At 44.2% G+C, this 17,297-nt stretch overlaps 1 protein-coding gene and 8 non-coding genes across 9 annotated transcripts; all 9 read left to right on the plus strand.

The window, feature by feature from the left end:
- The first annotated feature begins 63 nt into the window (after window positions 1-63).
- Trnal-uaa lies at window positions 64-200 on the plus strand. The gene is made up of 2 exons: window positions 64-100; window positions 156-200. It is a non-coding gene; the product is annotated as a tRNA-Leu (tRNA).
- Window positions 201-449: 249 nt separating this feature from the next.
- On the plus strand, window positions 450-521 carry Trnav-uac. The gene has a single exon. It is a non-coding gene; the product is annotated as a tRNA-Val (tRNA).
- Window positions 522-2,651: 2,130 nt separating this feature from the next.
- Trnaa-cgc lies at window positions 2,652-2,723 on the plus strand. Its single transcript has one exon. It is a non-coding gene; the product is annotated as a tRNA-Ala (tRNA).
- Window positions 2,724-3,503: 780 nt separating this feature from the next.
- On the plus strand, window positions 3,504-3,575 carry Trnaa-cgc. The gene has a single exon. It is a non-coding gene; the product is annotated as a tRNA-Ala (tRNA).
- Window positions 3,576-3,642: 67 nt separating this feature from the next.
- Trnaa-ugc lies at window positions 3,643-3,714 on the plus strand. The gene has a single exon. It is a non-coding gene; the product is annotated as a tRNA-Ala (tRNA).
- A 3,542-nt stretch (window positions 3,715-7,256) lies between these two features.
- On the plus strand, window positions 7,257-8,460 carry LOC124349050. Its single transcript, XM_046799587.1, has 2 exons — window positions 7,257-8,277; window positions 8,441-8,460. The coding sequence occupies exons 1-2, from the start codon at window positions 7,257-7,259 to the stop codon at window positions 8,458-8,460; spliced, it is 1,041 nt and encodes a 346-aa protein (XP_046655543.1).
- A 2,116-nt stretch (window positions 8,461-10,576) lies between these two features.
- Window positions 10,577-10,648, plus strand: Trnaa-cgc. The gene has a single exon. It is a non-coding gene; the product is annotated as a tRNA-Ala (tRNA).
- A 2,432-nt stretch (window positions 10,649-13,080) lies between these two features.
- On the plus strand, window positions 13,081-13,152 carry Trnaa-cgc. Its single transcript has one exon. It is a non-coding gene; the product is annotated as a tRNA-Ala (tRNA).
- Window positions 13,153-15,721: 2,569 nt separating this feature from the next.
- Window positions 15,722-15,793, plus strand: Trnav-uac. Its single transcript has one exon. It is a non-coding gene; the product is annotated as a tRNA-Val (tRNA).
- Window positions 15,794-17,297: the final 1,504 nt, after the last annotated feature.

The following is a 17,297-nucleotide window of genomic DNA, read 5'->3' on the forward strand; positions in this document are numbered from 1 at the left end:
ACTATTTTGCCGATAACTAGAACGCTGACAGCCAATCATTACAATACCCATTGCGTTAACAATGTCAAGATGGCCGAGTGGTTAAGGCGCCAAACTTAAGATTCTAATTCAAATAATAGATTAATAGGTAATCTTGTGATATCGGTTATTTGGCTTTCTGGTCTTCGAAGAAGGCGTGGGTTCGAACCCCACTCTTGACAAATCCTTCCTTTCAAGTTTTATTCTTTTTACTTTAAATCTTCTTCTCCATTGAAAACACATACGTGTCACAATTGTTAACAGTCACTCAAAGCAAACGAGTATAATTTAAGGGGTTGTAACTCAGAGGTAGAGTGCTCGCTTCGCATGTGAGAAGACCAGAGTTCAATCCTCCTCAACTCCAAGGCACTGCAAATAATTGAGTGGTAAAAAGCAAGAATCAGAAACATACTGGTAGTCTCGATTGAGAAGGGGTTGTAACTCAGTGGTAGAGTGTTCGCTTTACATGCGAAAATCCCGGAGTTCAATACTCCGCAACTCCATACTATAATCACTTTCATTTTGAAAAAAAGACCATTGTCAGGTCTGCCAACAGAATGAAACTACATTCCACATTCTTACGAATATCTCGTGAAAAGTGTAAATACCCAGTGATCAAACAAGTACTTGCAAAACGATAGGGCATAATCTTTCTTATCGTTCTTTTTCTTCTACTGGTAGAAACCGGCTTTTGTCGTCCCAGTGGTATATTCTGACGGCCATTCGGTTGTGGCACTGTCGATTAAACCTGCAATGATCCTTTAAAATTGAACAGAAAAGCATACAATTGCCATTAATTATTGATATTTTGCCTTGTCATAGTTACAATTTTGTGCTCTTCTCAACACACCTAGTTTACGCCACATTGCAATATAAGTAGACATTGCGTTAACAATGTCAAGATGGCCGAGTGGTTAAGGCGCCAGACTTAAGATTCTAATTCAAACAAGATTCCTTCGGTAACGTCCTTCGGTAATTTTTTTAAACGTTAAAGAGACAGAAAATCAAGGTTATAGTAGATTAATACATACTATAACGTTTGGAAAATTCTGTTTCCCTTTATTATCTTCCATAATTGATTCTTTATAACTAATTGAAAAATAATCTGTAATATTATGAGTGGTGCGAATTATGAATGGCGGAGGATTCGCCCCGCCACCCCACGTCGCACTTCATGTTTAGATTAAGTTATAGCAATATTTATTACTATAGTAACATGGAATTAGAAAAATTATTAGTTACATATTAACTAAAAGGAAATGGGTGTGCTCTTATAGCAGTCAGATTAAACCACCGCTGAAAAAATCTTTATAATTAAGGCATATAACCTAAGTGTTTTACGACCGGTTCCGAAATCGATACCGATGTTAGCGTCGCTAGCGATATTACCATTGCTTTACTTCGACTTTTGTTACATTATTTGGTGTACTCACCAACCGGGCCACGCATTCCCATATATAAAAATGTCAATGTTGGTCTAATGGTTAGCAACTCGGGCTGCCACTCGTATTGTTTAGGGTTCGAATCTCGATCTCGAAAAATAAATTTGTAATTTTTGAAAAATTACACTTAAAAAGCTTTCGGAGGTAAATGGAAGTGGAAGATCGGTGGTAACTCTTCACGACCACAAGAAGATCTTGATGACTGTGAAGAGGACAAGGGAAGAAGAGAGAGATGACCCAGAGCTTCAAAATGAGTATAATCAAACATTTTTAAATGTTCCTCAACTTCTTGGTTGATGACTAACTGTTAAAAAAGGAGGCAGAGAAATTTTACTGACAACCAAATTTATTAAAATCAAGATAAAAAATAGTAAACAAAAAGAGGTAATAATAAAACAAAAAGGGTTAACAAAATAAAAGTGGGAAAATACAAAGTAAAAAGAAGAATAAAGACGAAATCGAAATCGAACATAAAAACCAAATCAAATAATTAATACTCTCCACTCCCATAGCAGAAAACTTGTCTTGCTAGGGAAGATCCAAACTTTTTTTTTCTTTTTGTTAACACTGCTGATCATGCACTGACAGTTGGAAGGTTACGCAAAAAAAGCGAATTCACTAACTAGGATTCGGCAACCAGCTAGGTAACAAATACGCAAATTAAATTTCTAAAACAGTTATAAAAACAAATGAAAACCCCGTTACGCCATGTATCAAATTTTGAAAGAATTATGTACAAAATTTGGTGACGATTGGTCATTCAGGGAAGAAACGTATAAAGGAACACTAAATGGACATTAAACCCTCTGAATTTCACTACTAGCTACTACTACCCTACCCCCTATACCCCACACCCTATATTGTTAAGGACCTTCGTATATAAATATACCTCAGGGACTAGCTACTACTACCCTACCCCCTATACCTCACACCCTATATTGTGAAGGACCTTCGTATATAAATATACCTCAGGGATAAATATACCTCAGGGATAATAGATTAATAGGTCATCTTGCGAAATCCGTTACTTGGCATTCTGGTCTTCGAAGAAGGCGTGGGTTCGTACCACCACTATAGACAAAACCTTCCTTTCAAGTTTTATTCTTTTTCACTTTAAATCTTCTTCTCCATTGAAAACACATACGTGTCACAATCGTTAAAAGTCACTCAAAGCAAACGAGCAAATTTTAAGGGGTTGTAACTCAGAGGTAGAGTGCTCGCTTCGCATGTGAGAAGACCGGAGTTCAATCCTCCGCAACTCCAAGGTTTTGCAAATAATCAAGTGTTAAAAAGCAAGTATCAGGAACATACTGGTAGTCTAAACTGTCAAGGGGTTGTAACTCAGTGGTAGTGTGTTCGCTTTGCATGCGAAAAGCCTGTAGTTCAATCCTCCGCATTACCATACTTTAATCACTTTCATTTTGAAAAAAGACCATTGTCAGGTCTGCCAACAGAATGAAACTACATTCCACATTCTTACGAACATCTCGTGAAAAGTGTAAATACCCAGTGATCAAAAGAGTACTTGCAAAACGATAGGGCATAATCTTTCTTATCGTTCTTTTTCTTCTACTGGTAGAAACCGGCTTTTGTCGTCCCAGTGGTATTTTCTGACGGCCATTCGGTTGTGGCACTGTCGATTAAACCTGCAATGATCCTTTAAAATTGAACAGAAAAGCATACAATTGCCATTAATTATTGATATTTTGCCTTGTCATTGTTACAATTGTGTGCTCTTCTCAATACACCTAGTTTACGCCACATTGCAATATAAGTAGACATTGCGTTAACAATGTCAAGATGGCCGAGTGGTTAAGGCGCCAGACTTAAGATTCTAATTCAAATAATAGATTAATAGGTAATCTTGCGAAATCCGTTACTTGGCATTCTGGTCTTCGAAGAAGGCGTGGGTTCGTACCCCCACTATAGACAAAACCTTCCTTTCAAGTTTTATTCTTTTTCACTTTAAATCTTCTTCTCCATTGAAAACACATACGTGTCACAATCGTTAAAAGTCACTCAAAGCAAACGAGCAAATTTTAAGGGGTTGTAACTCAGAGGTAGAGTGCTCGCTTCGCATGTGAGAAGACCGGAGTTCAATCCTCCGCAACTCCAAGGTTTTGCAAATAATCGAGTGTTAAAAAGCAAGTATCAGGAATATACTGGTAGTCTATATTATGAAGGAGTTGTAACTCAGTGGTAGTGTTTTCGCTTTGCATGCGAAACGCCCGGAGTTCAATCCTCCGCAACTCCATCCTAAAATCACTTTCAATATGAAAAAAAGACCATTGTCAGGTCTGCTAACAGAATGAAACTACATTCCACATTCTTACGAATATCTCGTGAAAAGTGTAAATACCCAGTGATCAAACAAGTACTTGCAAAACGATAGGGCATAATCTTTCTTATCGTTCTTTTTCTTCTACTGGTAGAAACCGGCTTTTGTCGTCCCAGTGGTATTTTATGACGGCCATTCGGTTGTGGCACTTGTTGTGTACTGGACATTCTAGACCTACCACGTCGACCGCCAAAGGTCTCCCACCCTTGCCACGGGCGATGCGAGAGGTTTCTCGTCTCGACCGGCAGTCTCGTTTCCCTTGTGCTCTCGCGCGTATGTGTGTGAATCGAGTCTCACGTTAATACAATCACGCCGACGTATGCCGGCGTCGACTTACTTAACATGGCGCAGTTGGACTAATCTACGATCCCTCAGTGTGTTCCACGAGTTTCATACTCGTCCCCTGACATAATTCTTTTCGTGTGCGGTGGAGAAACGTTGCAGCGAGTTGGTGTCCATGCCCCTCGCGGCGGCCATCTTGGCATCTCGTGTCTGTGCACCTCCACCGGCTCTGCCCGTACGGGCTGTGGTAACTATTTATCCTACAGTGTATATTCTACGTTAGGCCTGTATTTCATCACGTGTGCATGGCAGCCGGCCATTTCGATATACATTTTACTTTTCCTGGGGCGGTGACTTTCGCCTCTACGTACTCTACGGTTTATTGAGGCGGTGCGGCCGCCATTTTAGTTTTCTTGCCGTCCCCGTGTGTGTGTGGCCAAGTTTTTATGGCGCAGCAAGTTTCGGTATCACGTGATACGATCTAAACCGAGTGCCACGTCGATCGAGCGACATCGATCTATAGTGACAATCTGTAGGCTGCAAGCAGGCTTATGTCCACGTCCGGACACACCTATAATCTGAGGTCTTCATCCCGTGTACATCTACCAACTTCAGACCTGCCCGGGGCGTCATGGCCAAGTACAGCCGGCACAATGGCGACGGTGGACGACGCATTGGACGCGGCAACAGCCGCCGCAGCAGCAGCGTCGGCGGCAGCCGGTCGGATCGCCTCGGTCGAACAGAATCAGCAGGCGATGACGCAACAATTGACTGCCATTAATCAACAATTACAGCTGCTGCTACAGGGTGGCGGTGGCGCTGGTGGCAGTGGTGGAGGTTCGGCTAGCGGTGGCGCTGGAGGCAGTAGCGGAGGGTTGCCCGGCGCTGGTGGCGCTGGTGGTGGAGGCGCAGGTGGCGGTGGCGCTGGTGGCGGAGGCGCAGGGGGCGGTGGCGCTGGTGGCATAGGCGGCGGCGGCGCAGGAGGAGCGCAACAACGACGTAGAATCGACCCATCTTGTTTAGACAAGCTTCACGGCGACGCGTCGCTCTCCCAACTACGCACGTGGAGGAATCGTTGGAAAGATTTCTGCCAATTGAGTCAGCTGTCGACGTACCCTTCGAACGAACAAATGGCCGCCTTCCGGATGGTCCTCGACCCAGCCATGCAGCAGATTGTGGAGGTGGCGCTCGGAATTCCTTCAGCGACACCATTATCACCGACCGACGTCCTGGACCAAATCAACACGTACATCCGATCTAAGCAAAATATCTCACTTGATCGCGTCGCTTTCGAGGACTGTCGTCAGAGCACCTCAGAAACTTTCGACGATTTCTATATTCGTCTGCGTGGATTGGCAGAAGCAGCCGACTTATGTGTCACCTGTTCCGACACTCGGCTGACGACCCGCATCATGGCGGGTATACGCGATTCCGAGACCAGACGGAAGTTGCTCGCGCTGAGCCCGTTCCCGACGCTGCAACACACCGTCAACATATGTCGAAGCGAGGAGGCAGCCAAGGCCAACGAGAAGTCATTGAGCAACGCGCCGGTCATCTCTCACATGCAAACTAGGCACGAAGGGTCAGCACGGCAGACCGACACCAGCAGGTGCGGGTCGTGCGGACGCCTGTCACACCGGGCGGGTGAGACATGTCCAGCAATGGGCAAACAGTGCCATCTGTGCGGCGCCAACAACCATTTTTCTCCATGCTGCCCAAATTCCAGAAAACCGAAATCGGAGCCGGCGGACAGCGGCGGCGCTAGCAGTAGCGGTGGCGGTTCGGCTGACGGTGGCGCTGGTAGCAGCGGCGGTCGATACCACGACGGAAGCCGTTCACGAGCGCATATGAAGCGTATAGTGGTGGGCAATGTGCGAGCCAGCAGGCGACGACGCCCGGCGCCCACCATTTCCATACAGCTGGGCCATTCAACCGGACAGGCAGCCACCACTATTGAGAAGGTGACTCCGGACGGCGGGGCAGAGGCGACTGTTGGCGGAATGGACGTGTTGCACGCGCTAGGATTCTCTGAAGCAGACTTGTCCTCATCCACTTTCGACCTCGTCATGGCGGACAAATCCACCCCGTTGCTAGTAATAGGGGAAAAGGAGTTTACGGCCACGTACGAAGGGACGACAGCAAGCATCACTATCACGTTCAGCCCCGATATCTCGGGACTTTTATTGTCGTGGTACGACTGCATCAGCCTAGGAATTCTCCATGACGGATACCCGAGGCCATGGAAGAATTCACGTCAAGGTATGCAGATTAATTCCCTTCAGACAGCAAACCGCCGCAAGGCACCGTACGTTTATGACGGAATTGTTCCTCTAGATCCGTCACCAGACGACATTCAGCGCATTGGGAACGATATTGCCAGACAGTTCGACGACGTCTTCGACCAAACAGGCTCACTCAACTGCATGGAAGGACCGGAGATGATTATCGAGCTGACGGACGACGCCACTGCTTTCTACGTCAACGGATCCAGGCCCCTTCCTTTCGCCGACCGCCCGGCTGTAAAGAAATTGCTGGACGACTACGTCGAAAAGAAAATCATATGCCCTGTGACCGAACCATCGGACTGGGCGGCTCCACTTGTCGTAACACGCAAGTCTGACGGCTCATTACGCATATGCGTCGATCATACGCGTCTCAACCGATTCGTGCGACGGCCAACTCACCCCACTCGAGCACCGCGGGACGCGGTGGCGGAAATCACGGGTGACGAAAAATTCTTCTCGACGTTTGATGCGGCCAACGGATATTACCAGATCCCCCTATCACCCTCGTCGCAGCATCTCACCGTTTTCATGACACCATGGGGCAGGTACAAATATTTGCGAGCCCCGATGGGGTTGTGCAGTTCCAGCGATGAATACAACCGGCGCGCTGACCTAGCCTTCGAGAACGTCAGCAACACCGTCCAAGTGGTGGACGACCTGCTCCGCTTTGACAATTCCTTCCCGGAACACGTAGCGGGAGTATGCACGGTACTGTCAGCGGCCAGGAAATCCGGTATCACCTTCAGCCTGAAAAAATTTCAATTTGCTCGCACGCAGGTCCAGTGGGTCGGTTTTCAAATCCAACCGGGAGGCGTATCCGTCGATCCAGAGAAGTTACGGGCCATCTCGGATTTTCCGAAACCAACCAACATCACGGAGCTGCGCTCCTTCATGGGGCTCGTCGAGCAACTAGCCGGATTTTCTACAGAGGTGGCAGCCGCAAAAACACCGCTGCGCCCCCTTCTGAGCTCCAGGACACCATTCTTATGGACAGCCGACCACGACCACGCCTTCGAAGCGGTCAAGGCTGCTCTCGTGGCGCCACCTATCCTAGCGCCATTTGATCTGGAGCTGGAGACGTCGCTGCAAGTCGACGCTTCTCGGAAGAACGGCATGGGCTATAAGCTGCTTCAGCGTCACGAAGACATCTGGAAACTCGTCGACGCCAACTCCCGGTGGTGCACCGACACAGAATCGCGTTATGCCATTGTGGAGCTGGAACCGGCAGCCGTCGAATGGGCGATGCGTAAGTGCCGCCTCTATCTCCTTGGATTACCATCGTTTCAGCTGGTCGTGGACCATCAGGCGTTGGTCACTATCCTGGACAAATACAAATACACCCTGGACGTGGTAGAAAATCCCAAACTCCAGCGCTTAAAGGAGCGGTTGTCCCCATTTGTTTTTTCGACCATATGGCGGAAAGGACGGAGCCACTCCATTCCGGACGCCCTTTCCAGGGCTCCTGTGAACGACCCGAGCCCCGACGACGAGATTGCCAACGACGACGTCCAGTCTTTTGCCAGACGTGTGGTAATCCGCCAGGTCAGCAGTATACAACAGGCCAACGACGAGATGGAGGAGGACGGCATCGACGTGGATGCTCACCTGTCCGACCCCATGCTGGACGAATTGAGAGCTGTAGCTGAATCGGATTCCGACTACGTCGAGCTCATGGCGGCGATATCAACGGGATTCCGGACACCACGCAATCAAACAGCCCTGGGCGTTCGTCAATATTGGTCTGTCCGCGAAGAGCTATCGGTAGACGACGGCCTCGTCCTCTTCGGCCGCGGCATCATCATCCCACGTCTGGCCCGCCGGGAGTTAATCAGAAAGCTCCACGCGGCCCATCAGGGCATCGTACGAATGAAGCGCCGGGCGCGTCAAACCGTCTTTTGGCCGGGGAGCTGCGGTAAAACGTATTTATTACGCATAAATATAAACTTAAGTAAAGATAAGATAACCGTAGTGAAATTGGAATACTGGGGAAATACGTCGTCTGCTCAGTTATTGCCAGATTTGATAAAATTAATAAAAAAATCAATTTTTTTAAATCAATATCTCTAAAACTAAAGAGTATTTAGACAAAGTGTAAGCGAAAGTATTTTTAAATAAACTTTAAAAAAATAATATCGAGAAATCGGCAAACAGCGATCGACGCGGAGGTAAAGTTCCGCTACGACGAGCACGCTCGCCCACTCGCCCCGCTATCATTGGGCACCCACGTTCGGGTGCGAGAGCCAAAGACAAAGCTCTGGGACAAGGTCGGCGTCGTGGTCAGCATTGGTCGTTATCGATCCTACCGGATAAAATTCGCGAGTGGGAGCGTGTTGTGGCGTAACCGAAGATTCCTCCGCCCGATGGTAGCTGTTCCGGAGACAAACGAGCAACCAGCATTTCACGAAGGCGATGGCGCGGGTGACAGCACGGACGTTCAGCACGCGGCAGCCGGGCAGACGGACGGCGAACAACCGGACAACTTCCCGGGCGCGTCTCTTCCCCTGGGGGCCGCCAGCAGTTCGGTCGATACATCAGCAGACGCTGGACGGCAGCCCGTACGTCGGAGCGAACGTGTACGAAAGAAGAGAGTGATATTTGATGTGTAATGTACTGGCTGAATTTCCATTCATGTGATGTGTAACGTACTGGCTGAATTTTCATTCATGTAGTTTTTTTTTGGAAGGGGGGAGCATCATATTCTTGTGTTCAGCTGTTTATCTGCGCTTGTGCGCTATAACAGCTCGAGGAGGGTTGTTGTGTACTGGACATTCTAGACCTACCACGTCGACCGCCAAAGGTCTCCCACCCTTGCCACGGGCGATGCGAGAGGTTTCTCGTCTCGACCGGCAGTCTCGTTTCCCTTGTGCTCTCGCGCGTATGTGTGTGAATCGAGTCTCACGTTAATACAATCACGCCGACGTATGCCGGCGTCGACTTACTTAACAGCACTGTCGATTAAACCTGCAATGATCCTCGAAAATTGAACAGAAAAGCATACAATTGCCATTAATTATTGATATTTTGCCTTGTCATAGTTACAATTGTGTGCTCTTCTCAATACACCTAGTTTACGCCACATTGCAATATAAGTAGACATTGCGTTAACAATGTCAAGATGGCCGAGTGGTTAAGGCGCCAGACTTAAGATTCTAATTCAAATAATAGATTAATAGGTCATCTTGCGAAATCCGTTACTTGGCATTCTGGTCTTCGAAGAAGGCGTGGGTTCGTACCACCACTATAGACAAAACCTTCCTTTCAAGTTTTATTCTTTTTCACTTTAAATCTTCTTCTCCATTGAAAACACATACGTGTCACAATCGTTAACAGTTACTCAAAGCAAAAGAGCAAATGTTAAGGGGTTGTAACTCAGAAGTAGAGTGCTCGCTTCGCATGTGAGAAGACCGGAGTTCAATCCTCCGCAACTCCAAGGTTTTGCAAATAATCGAGTGTTAAAAAGCAAGTATCAGGAACATACTGGTAGTCTAAACAGTCAAGGGGTTGTAACTCAGTGTTAGTGTGTTCGCTTTGCATGCGAAAAGCCCGGAGTTCAACCCTCCGCATTTCCATATTTTAATCACTTTCATTTTGAAAAAAAGACCATTGTCAGGTCTGCCAACAGAATGAAACTACATTCCACATTCTTACGAATATCTCGTGAAAAGTGTAAATACCCAGTGATCAAACAAGTACTTGCAAAACGATAGGGCATAATCTTTCTTATCGTTTTTTTTCTTCTACTGGTAGAAACCGGTTTTTGTCGTCCTAGTGGTATTTTCTGACGGCCATTCGGTTGTGGCACTGTCGATTAAACCTGCAATGACTCTTGAAAATGGAACAGAAAAGCATACAATTGTCATTAATTATTGATATTTTGCCCTGTCATAGTTACAATTGTGTACTCTTATCAATACACCTAGTTTACGCCACATTGCAATATAAGTAGTCATTGCGTCAACAATGTCAAGATAGCCGAGAGGTTAAGTCGCCAGAATTAAGATTCTAATTCAAATAATAGATTAATAGGTAATCTTGCGAAATCCGTTGCTTGGCATTCTGGTCTTCGAAGAAGGCGTGGGTTCGTACCCCCACTATAGACAAAACCTTCCTTTCAAGTTTTATTCTTTTTCACTTTAAATCTTCTTCTCCATTGAAAACACATACGTGTCACAATCGTTAACAGTCACTCAAAGCAAACGAGCAAATGTTAAGGGGTTGTAACTCAGAGGTAGAGTGCTCGCTTCGCATGTGAGAAGACCGGAGTTCAATCCTCCGCAACTCCAAGGTTTTGCAAATAATCGAGTGTTATAAAGCAAGTATCAGGAACATACTGGTAGTCTAAACTGTCAATGGGTTGTAACTCAGTGGTAGTGTGTTCGCTTTGCATGCGAAAAGCCCGGAGTTCAATCCTCAGCAACTCCATCCTAAAATCACTTTCAATATGAAAAAAAAAGACCATTGTCAGGTCTGCCAACAGAATGAAACTACATTCCACATTCTTACGAATATCTCGTGAAAAGTGTAAATACCCAGTGATCAAACAAGTACTTGCAAAACGATAGGGCATAATCTTTCTTATCGTTCTTTTTCTTCTACTGGTAGAAACCGGCTTTTGTCGTCCCAGTGGTATTTTCTGACGGCCATTCGGTTGTGGCACTGTCGATTAAACCTGCATTGATCCTCGAAAATTGAACAGAAAAGCATACAATTGCCATTAATTATTGATATTTTGCCTTGTCATTGTTACAATTGTGTGCTCTTCTCAATACACCTAGTTTACGCCACATTGCAATATAAGTAGACATTTCGTTAACAATGTCAAGATGGCCGAGTGGTTAAGGCGCCAGACTTAAGATTGTAATTCAAATAATAGATTAATATGTAATCTTGCGAAATCCGTTACTTGGCATTCTGGTCTTCGAAGAAGGCGTGGGTTCGTACCCCCACTATAGACAAAACCTTCCTTTCAAGTTTTATTCTTTTTCACTTTAAATCTTCTTCTCCATTGAAAACACATACGTGTCACAATTGTTAACAGTCACTCAAAGCAAACGAGCATAATTGAAAGGGTTGTAACTCAGAGGTAGAGTGCTCGCTTCGCATGTGAGAAGACCAGAGTTCAATCCTCCTCAACTCCAAGGCACTGCAAATAATTGAGTGGTAAAAAGCAAGTATCAGGAACATACTGGTAGTCTCGATTGTGAAGGGGTTGCAACTCAGTGGTAGTGTTTTCGCTTTGCATGCGAAAAGCCCGTAGTTCAATCCTCCGCAACTCCATACTATAATCACTTTCATTTTGAAAAAAAAAAAACCTATGGCAGGTCTGCCAACAGAATGAAACTACATTCCACATTCTTACGAATATCTCGTGAAAAGTGTAAATACCCAGTGATCAAAAAAGTACTTGCAAAACGATAGGGCATAATCTTTCTTATCGTTCTTTTTCTTCTACTGGTAGAAACCGGTTTTTGTCGTCCTAGTGGTATTTTCTGACGGCCATTCGGTTGTGGCACTGTCGATTAAACCTGCAATGACTCTTGAAAATGGAAATGGGCTCTTCTCAATACACCTAGTTTACGCCACATTGCAATATAAGTAGTCATTGCGTTAACAATGTCAAGATGGCAGAGAGGTTAAGTCGCCAGACTTAAGATTCTAATTCAAATAATAGATTAATAGGTAATCTTGTGAAATCCGTTATTTGGCATTCTGGTCTCTGAAGAAGGCGTGGGTTCGTACCCCACTCTTGACAAAACCTTCCTTTCAAGTTTTATTCTTTTTACTTTAAATCTTCTTCTCCATTGAAAACACATACGTGTCGCAATCGTTAAAAGTCTCTCAAAGCAAACGATCAAATGTTAAGGGGTTGTAACTCAGAGGTAGAGTGCTCGCTACGCATGTGAGAAGACCGGAGTTCAATCCTCCGCAACTCCAAGGTTTTGCAAATAATCGAGTGTTAAAAAGCAAGTATCAGGAACATACTGGTAGTGCCAATTTTCAAGGGGTTGTAACTCAGTGGTAGTGTGTTCGCTTTACATGCGAAAAGCCTGAAGTTCAATCCTCCGCATTTCCATACTTTAATCACTTTCAATTTGAAAAAAAGACCATTGTCAGGTCTGCCAACAGAATGAAACTACATTCCACATTCTTACGAATATCTCGTGAAAAGTGTAAATACCCAGTGATCAAACAAGTACTTGCAAAACGATAGGGCATAATCTTTCTTATCGTTTTTTTTCTTCTACTGGTAGAAACCGGTTTTTGTCGTCCTAGTGGTATTTTCTGACGGCCATTCGGTTGTGGCACTGTCGATTAAACCTGCAATGACTCTTGAAAATGGAACAGAAAAGCATACAATTGTCATTAATTATTGATATTTTGCCCTGTCATAGTTACAATTGTGTACTCTTATCAATACACCTAGTTTACGCCACATTGCAATATAAGTAGTCATTGCGTCAACAATGTCAAGATAGCCGAGAGGTTAAGTCGCCAGAATTAAGATTCTAATTCAAATAATAGATTAATAGGTAATCTTGCGAAATCCGTTGCTTGGCATTCTGGTCTTCGAAGAAGGCGTGGGTTCGTACCCCCACTATAGACAAAACCTTCCTTTCAAGTTTTATTCTTTTTCACTTTAAATCTTCTTCTCCATTGAAAACACATACGTGTCACAATCGTTAACAGTCACTCAAAGCAAACGAGCAAATGTTAAGGGGTTGTAACTCAGAGGTAGAGTGCTCGCTTCGCATGTGAGAAGACCGGAGTTCAATCCTCCGCAACTCCAAGGTTTTGCAAATAATCGAGTGTTATAAAGCAAGTATCAGGAACATACTGGTAGTCTAAACTGTCAATGGGTTGTAACTCAGTGGTAGTGTGTTCGCTTTGCATGCGAAAAGCCCGGAGTTCAATCCTCAGCAACTCCATCCTAAAATCACTTTCAATATGAAAAAAAAGACCATTGTCAGGTCTGCCAACAGAATGAAACTACATTCCACATTCTTACGAATATCTCGTGAAAAGTGTAAATACCCAGTGATCAAACAAGTACTTGCAAAACGATAGGGCATAATCTTTCTTATCGTTCTTTTTCTTCTACTGGTAGAAACCGGCTTTTGTCGTCCCAGTGGTATTTTCTGACGGCCATTCGGTTGTGGCACTGTCGATTAAACCTGCAATGATCCTCGAAAATTGAACAGAAAAGCATACAATTGCCATTAATTATTGATATTTTGCCTTGTCATTGTTACAATTGTGTGCTCTTCTCAATACACCTAGTTTACGCCACATTGCAATATAAGTAGACATTGCGTTAACAATGTCAAGATGGCCGAGTGGTTAAGGCGCCAGACTTAAGATTCTAATTCAAATAATAGATTAATATGTAATCTTGCGAAATCCGTTACTTGGCATTCTGGTCTTCGAAGAAGGCGTGGGTTCGTACCCCCACTATAGACAAAACCTTCCTTTCAAGTTTTATTCTTTTTCACTTTAAATCTTCTTCTCCATTGAAAACACATACGTGTCACAATTGTTAACAGTCACTCAAAGCAAACGAGCATAATTTAAAGGGTTGTAACTCAGAGGTAGAGTGCTCGCTTCGCATGTGAGAAGACCAGAGTTCAATCCTCCTCAACTCCAAGGCACTGCAAATAATTGAGTGGTAAAAAGCAAGTATCAGGAACATACTGGTAGTCTCGATTGTGAAGGGGTTGCAACTCAGTGGTAGTGTTTTCGCTTTGCATGCGAAAAGCCCGTAGTTCAATCCTCCGCAACTCCATACTATAATCACTTTCATTTTGAAAAAAAAAAACCTATGGCAGGTCTGCCAACAGAATGAAACTACATTCCACATTCTTACGAATATCTCGTGAAAAGTGTAAATACCCAGTGATCAAAAAAGTACTTGCAAAACGATAGGGCATAATCTTTCTTATCGTTCTTTTTCTTCTACTGGTAGAAACCGGTTTTTGTCGTCCTAGTGGTATTTTCTGACGGCCATTCGGTTGTGGCACTGTCGATTAAACCTGCAATGACTCTTGAAAATGGAAATGGGCTCTTCTCAATACACCTAGTTTACGCCACATTGCAATATAAGTAGTCATTGCGTTAACAATGTCAAGATGGCAGAGAGGTTAAGTCGCCAGACTTAAGATTCTAATTCAAATAATAGATTAATAGGTAATCTTGTGAAATCCGTTATTTGGCATTCTGGTCTCTGAAGAAGGCGTGGGTTCGTACCCCACTCTTGACAAAACCTTCCTTTCAAGTTTTATTCTTTTTACTTTAAATCTTCTTCTCCATTGAAAACACATACGTGTCGCAATCGTTAAAAGTCTCTCAAAGCAAACGATCAAATGTTAAGGGGTTGTAACTCAGAGGTAGAGTGCTCGCTACGCATGTGAGAAGACCGGAGTTCAATCCTCCGCAACTCCAAGGTTTTGCAAATAATCGAGTGTTAAAAAGCAAGTATCAGGAACATACTGGTAATCTAAAATGTCAAGGGGTTGTAACTCAGTGGTAGTGTGTTCGCTTTGCATGCGAAAAGCCCGTAGTTCAATCCTCCGCAACTCCATCCTAAAATCACTTTTAATATGAAAAAAAGACCATTGTCAGGTCTGCCAACAGAATGAAACTACATTCCACATTCTTACGAATATCTCGTGAAAAGTGTAAATACCCAGTGATCAAACAAGTACTTGCAAAACGATAGGGCATAATCTTTCTTATCGTTCTTTTTCTTCTACTGGTAGAAACCGGTTTTTGTCGTCCCAGTGGTATTTTATGACGGCCATTCGGTTGTGGCACTGTCGATTAAACCTGCAATGATCCTTTAAAATTGAACAGAAAAGCATACAATTGCCATTAATTATTGATATTTTGCCTTGTCATTGTTACAATTGTGTGCTCTTCTCAATACACCTAGTTTACGCCACATTGCAATATAAGTAGTCATTGTGTTAACAATGTCAAGATGGCCGAGTGGTTAAGGCGCCAGACTTAAGATTCTAATTCAAATAATAGATTAATATGTAATCTTGCGAAATCCGTTACTTGGCATTCTGGTCTTCGAAGAAGGCGTGGGTTCGTACCCCCACTATAGACAAAACCTTCCTTTCAAGTTTTATTCTTTTTCACTTTAAATCTTCTTCTCCATTGAAAACACATACGTGTCACAATTGTTAACAGTCACTCAAAGCAAACGAGCATAATTTAAAGGGTTGTAACTCAGAGGTAGAGTGCTCGCTTCGCATGTGAGAAGACCAGAGTTCAATCCTCCTCAACTCCAAGGCACTGCAAATAATTGAGTGGTAAAAAGCAAGTATCAGGAACATACTGGTAGTCTCTATTGTGAAGGGGTTGTAACTCAGTGGAAGAGTGTTCGCTTTACATGCGAAAAGCCCGGAGTTCAATACTCCGCAACTCCATACTATAATCACTTTCATTTTGAAAAAAAAAAAACCTATGGCAGGTCTGCCAACAGAATGAAACTACATTCCACATTCTTACGAATATCTCGTGAAAAGTGTAAATACCCAGTGATCAAAAAAGTACTTGCAAAACGATAGGGCATAATCTTTCTTATCGTTCTTTTTCTTCTACTGGTAGAAACCGGTTTTTGTCGTCCTAGTGGTATTTTCTGACGGCCATTCGGTTGTGGCACTGTCGATTAAACCTGTAATGACTCTTGAAAATGGAACAGAAAAGCATACAATTGTCATTAATTATTGATATTTTGCCCTGTCATAGTTACAATTGTGTGCTCTTCTCAATACACCTAGTTTACGCCACATTGCAATATAAGTAGTCATTGCGTCAACAATGTCAAGATGGCCGAGAGGTTAAGTCGCCAGACTTAAGATTCTAATTCAAATAATAGATTAATAGGTATAATAATAGTTTAATCGTTTGTATTTATAAAGCGCTTTTTCCAATCAATTATGCTCAAAAGCGCTGATCAAGGGCAGGGATTACAATCATCAGTCGGGGTAAGCGAGTTTAAATAGATGGGTCTTCAGGCCGGCTCGGAAGTTCTCGATGGAGGGAGACATTTTTAGGTCGATGGGGAGGCTGTTCCAAATCTGGGGCGCTGCATAAGTGAAACTACGAGACCCGTACGCCCCCGGTAGCTTCACCGGAACCCCCAAATAACGTGAGATCTCACTATAATTCCTGAGGCGACGATTAACAGACCTTGGGGATACAAGTTTACATAGATACGATGGGGCAATACCATTAACACATTGATAGGCCAAGACAGCAATTTTGTACATCACACGCTGACGAATAGGGAGCCAATGAAGACTTTTCCGCTTGCACGTAATGTGCTCACGCTTCTTAGTCTGAGTTACCAGACGGACAGCAGCATTCTGCACTAGTTGTAGTTTGTCAAGAAGGTAATCCGGAAGGCCATAGAAGAGGGAGTTTCCGTAGTCAAGATGCGGGATGACGAGGGCACAAACAAGCTGGTTACAGGCGAATGCATCCAGAAATTTTCGAATGCGCGAAATGCGACAAATTAATAGTACGCATTTCGGCAAGCAGTGTTTACCTGGCGCTCCATGTTTAAATGGGAGTCGACAATCACGCCCAAGTTTTTCACAAACGGAGAGGGAGTGATCGGCTCATCACAGATGTCCAGGGGCGACGATACCGGTTTGAATTTTCTGGAGCGGGCAGAGGAAGCAATCAGTACGTCCGTCTTACCGGCGTTCAGCTGGAGTTTGTTTTTAACCATCCATGAATTTGTGGACTTAACACAGTCAGACAGGCAGGAAAAAGCGGCACGCTGAGCAGAACCGTCAGCCAAGATCCGAAATCTTTTGTAAAGTTGGGTGTCATCCGCAAAGTAATGGCGCAGCACCTCAAACAGGGAGACAATGTCATCAAGTGGGCTGAGATACATAGTGAATAAAACTGGGCCAAGAACTG

The sequence above is a fragment of the Daphnia pulicaria genome, chromosome 1 (assembly GCF_021234035.1).
Source record: "Daphnia pulicaria isolate SC F1-1A chromosome 1, SC_F0-13Bv2, whole genome shotgun sequence".
NCBI classification, from domain to species: Eukaryota; Metazoa; Arthropoda; class Branchiopoda; order Diplostraca; family Daphniidae; genus Daphnia; species Daphnia pulicaria.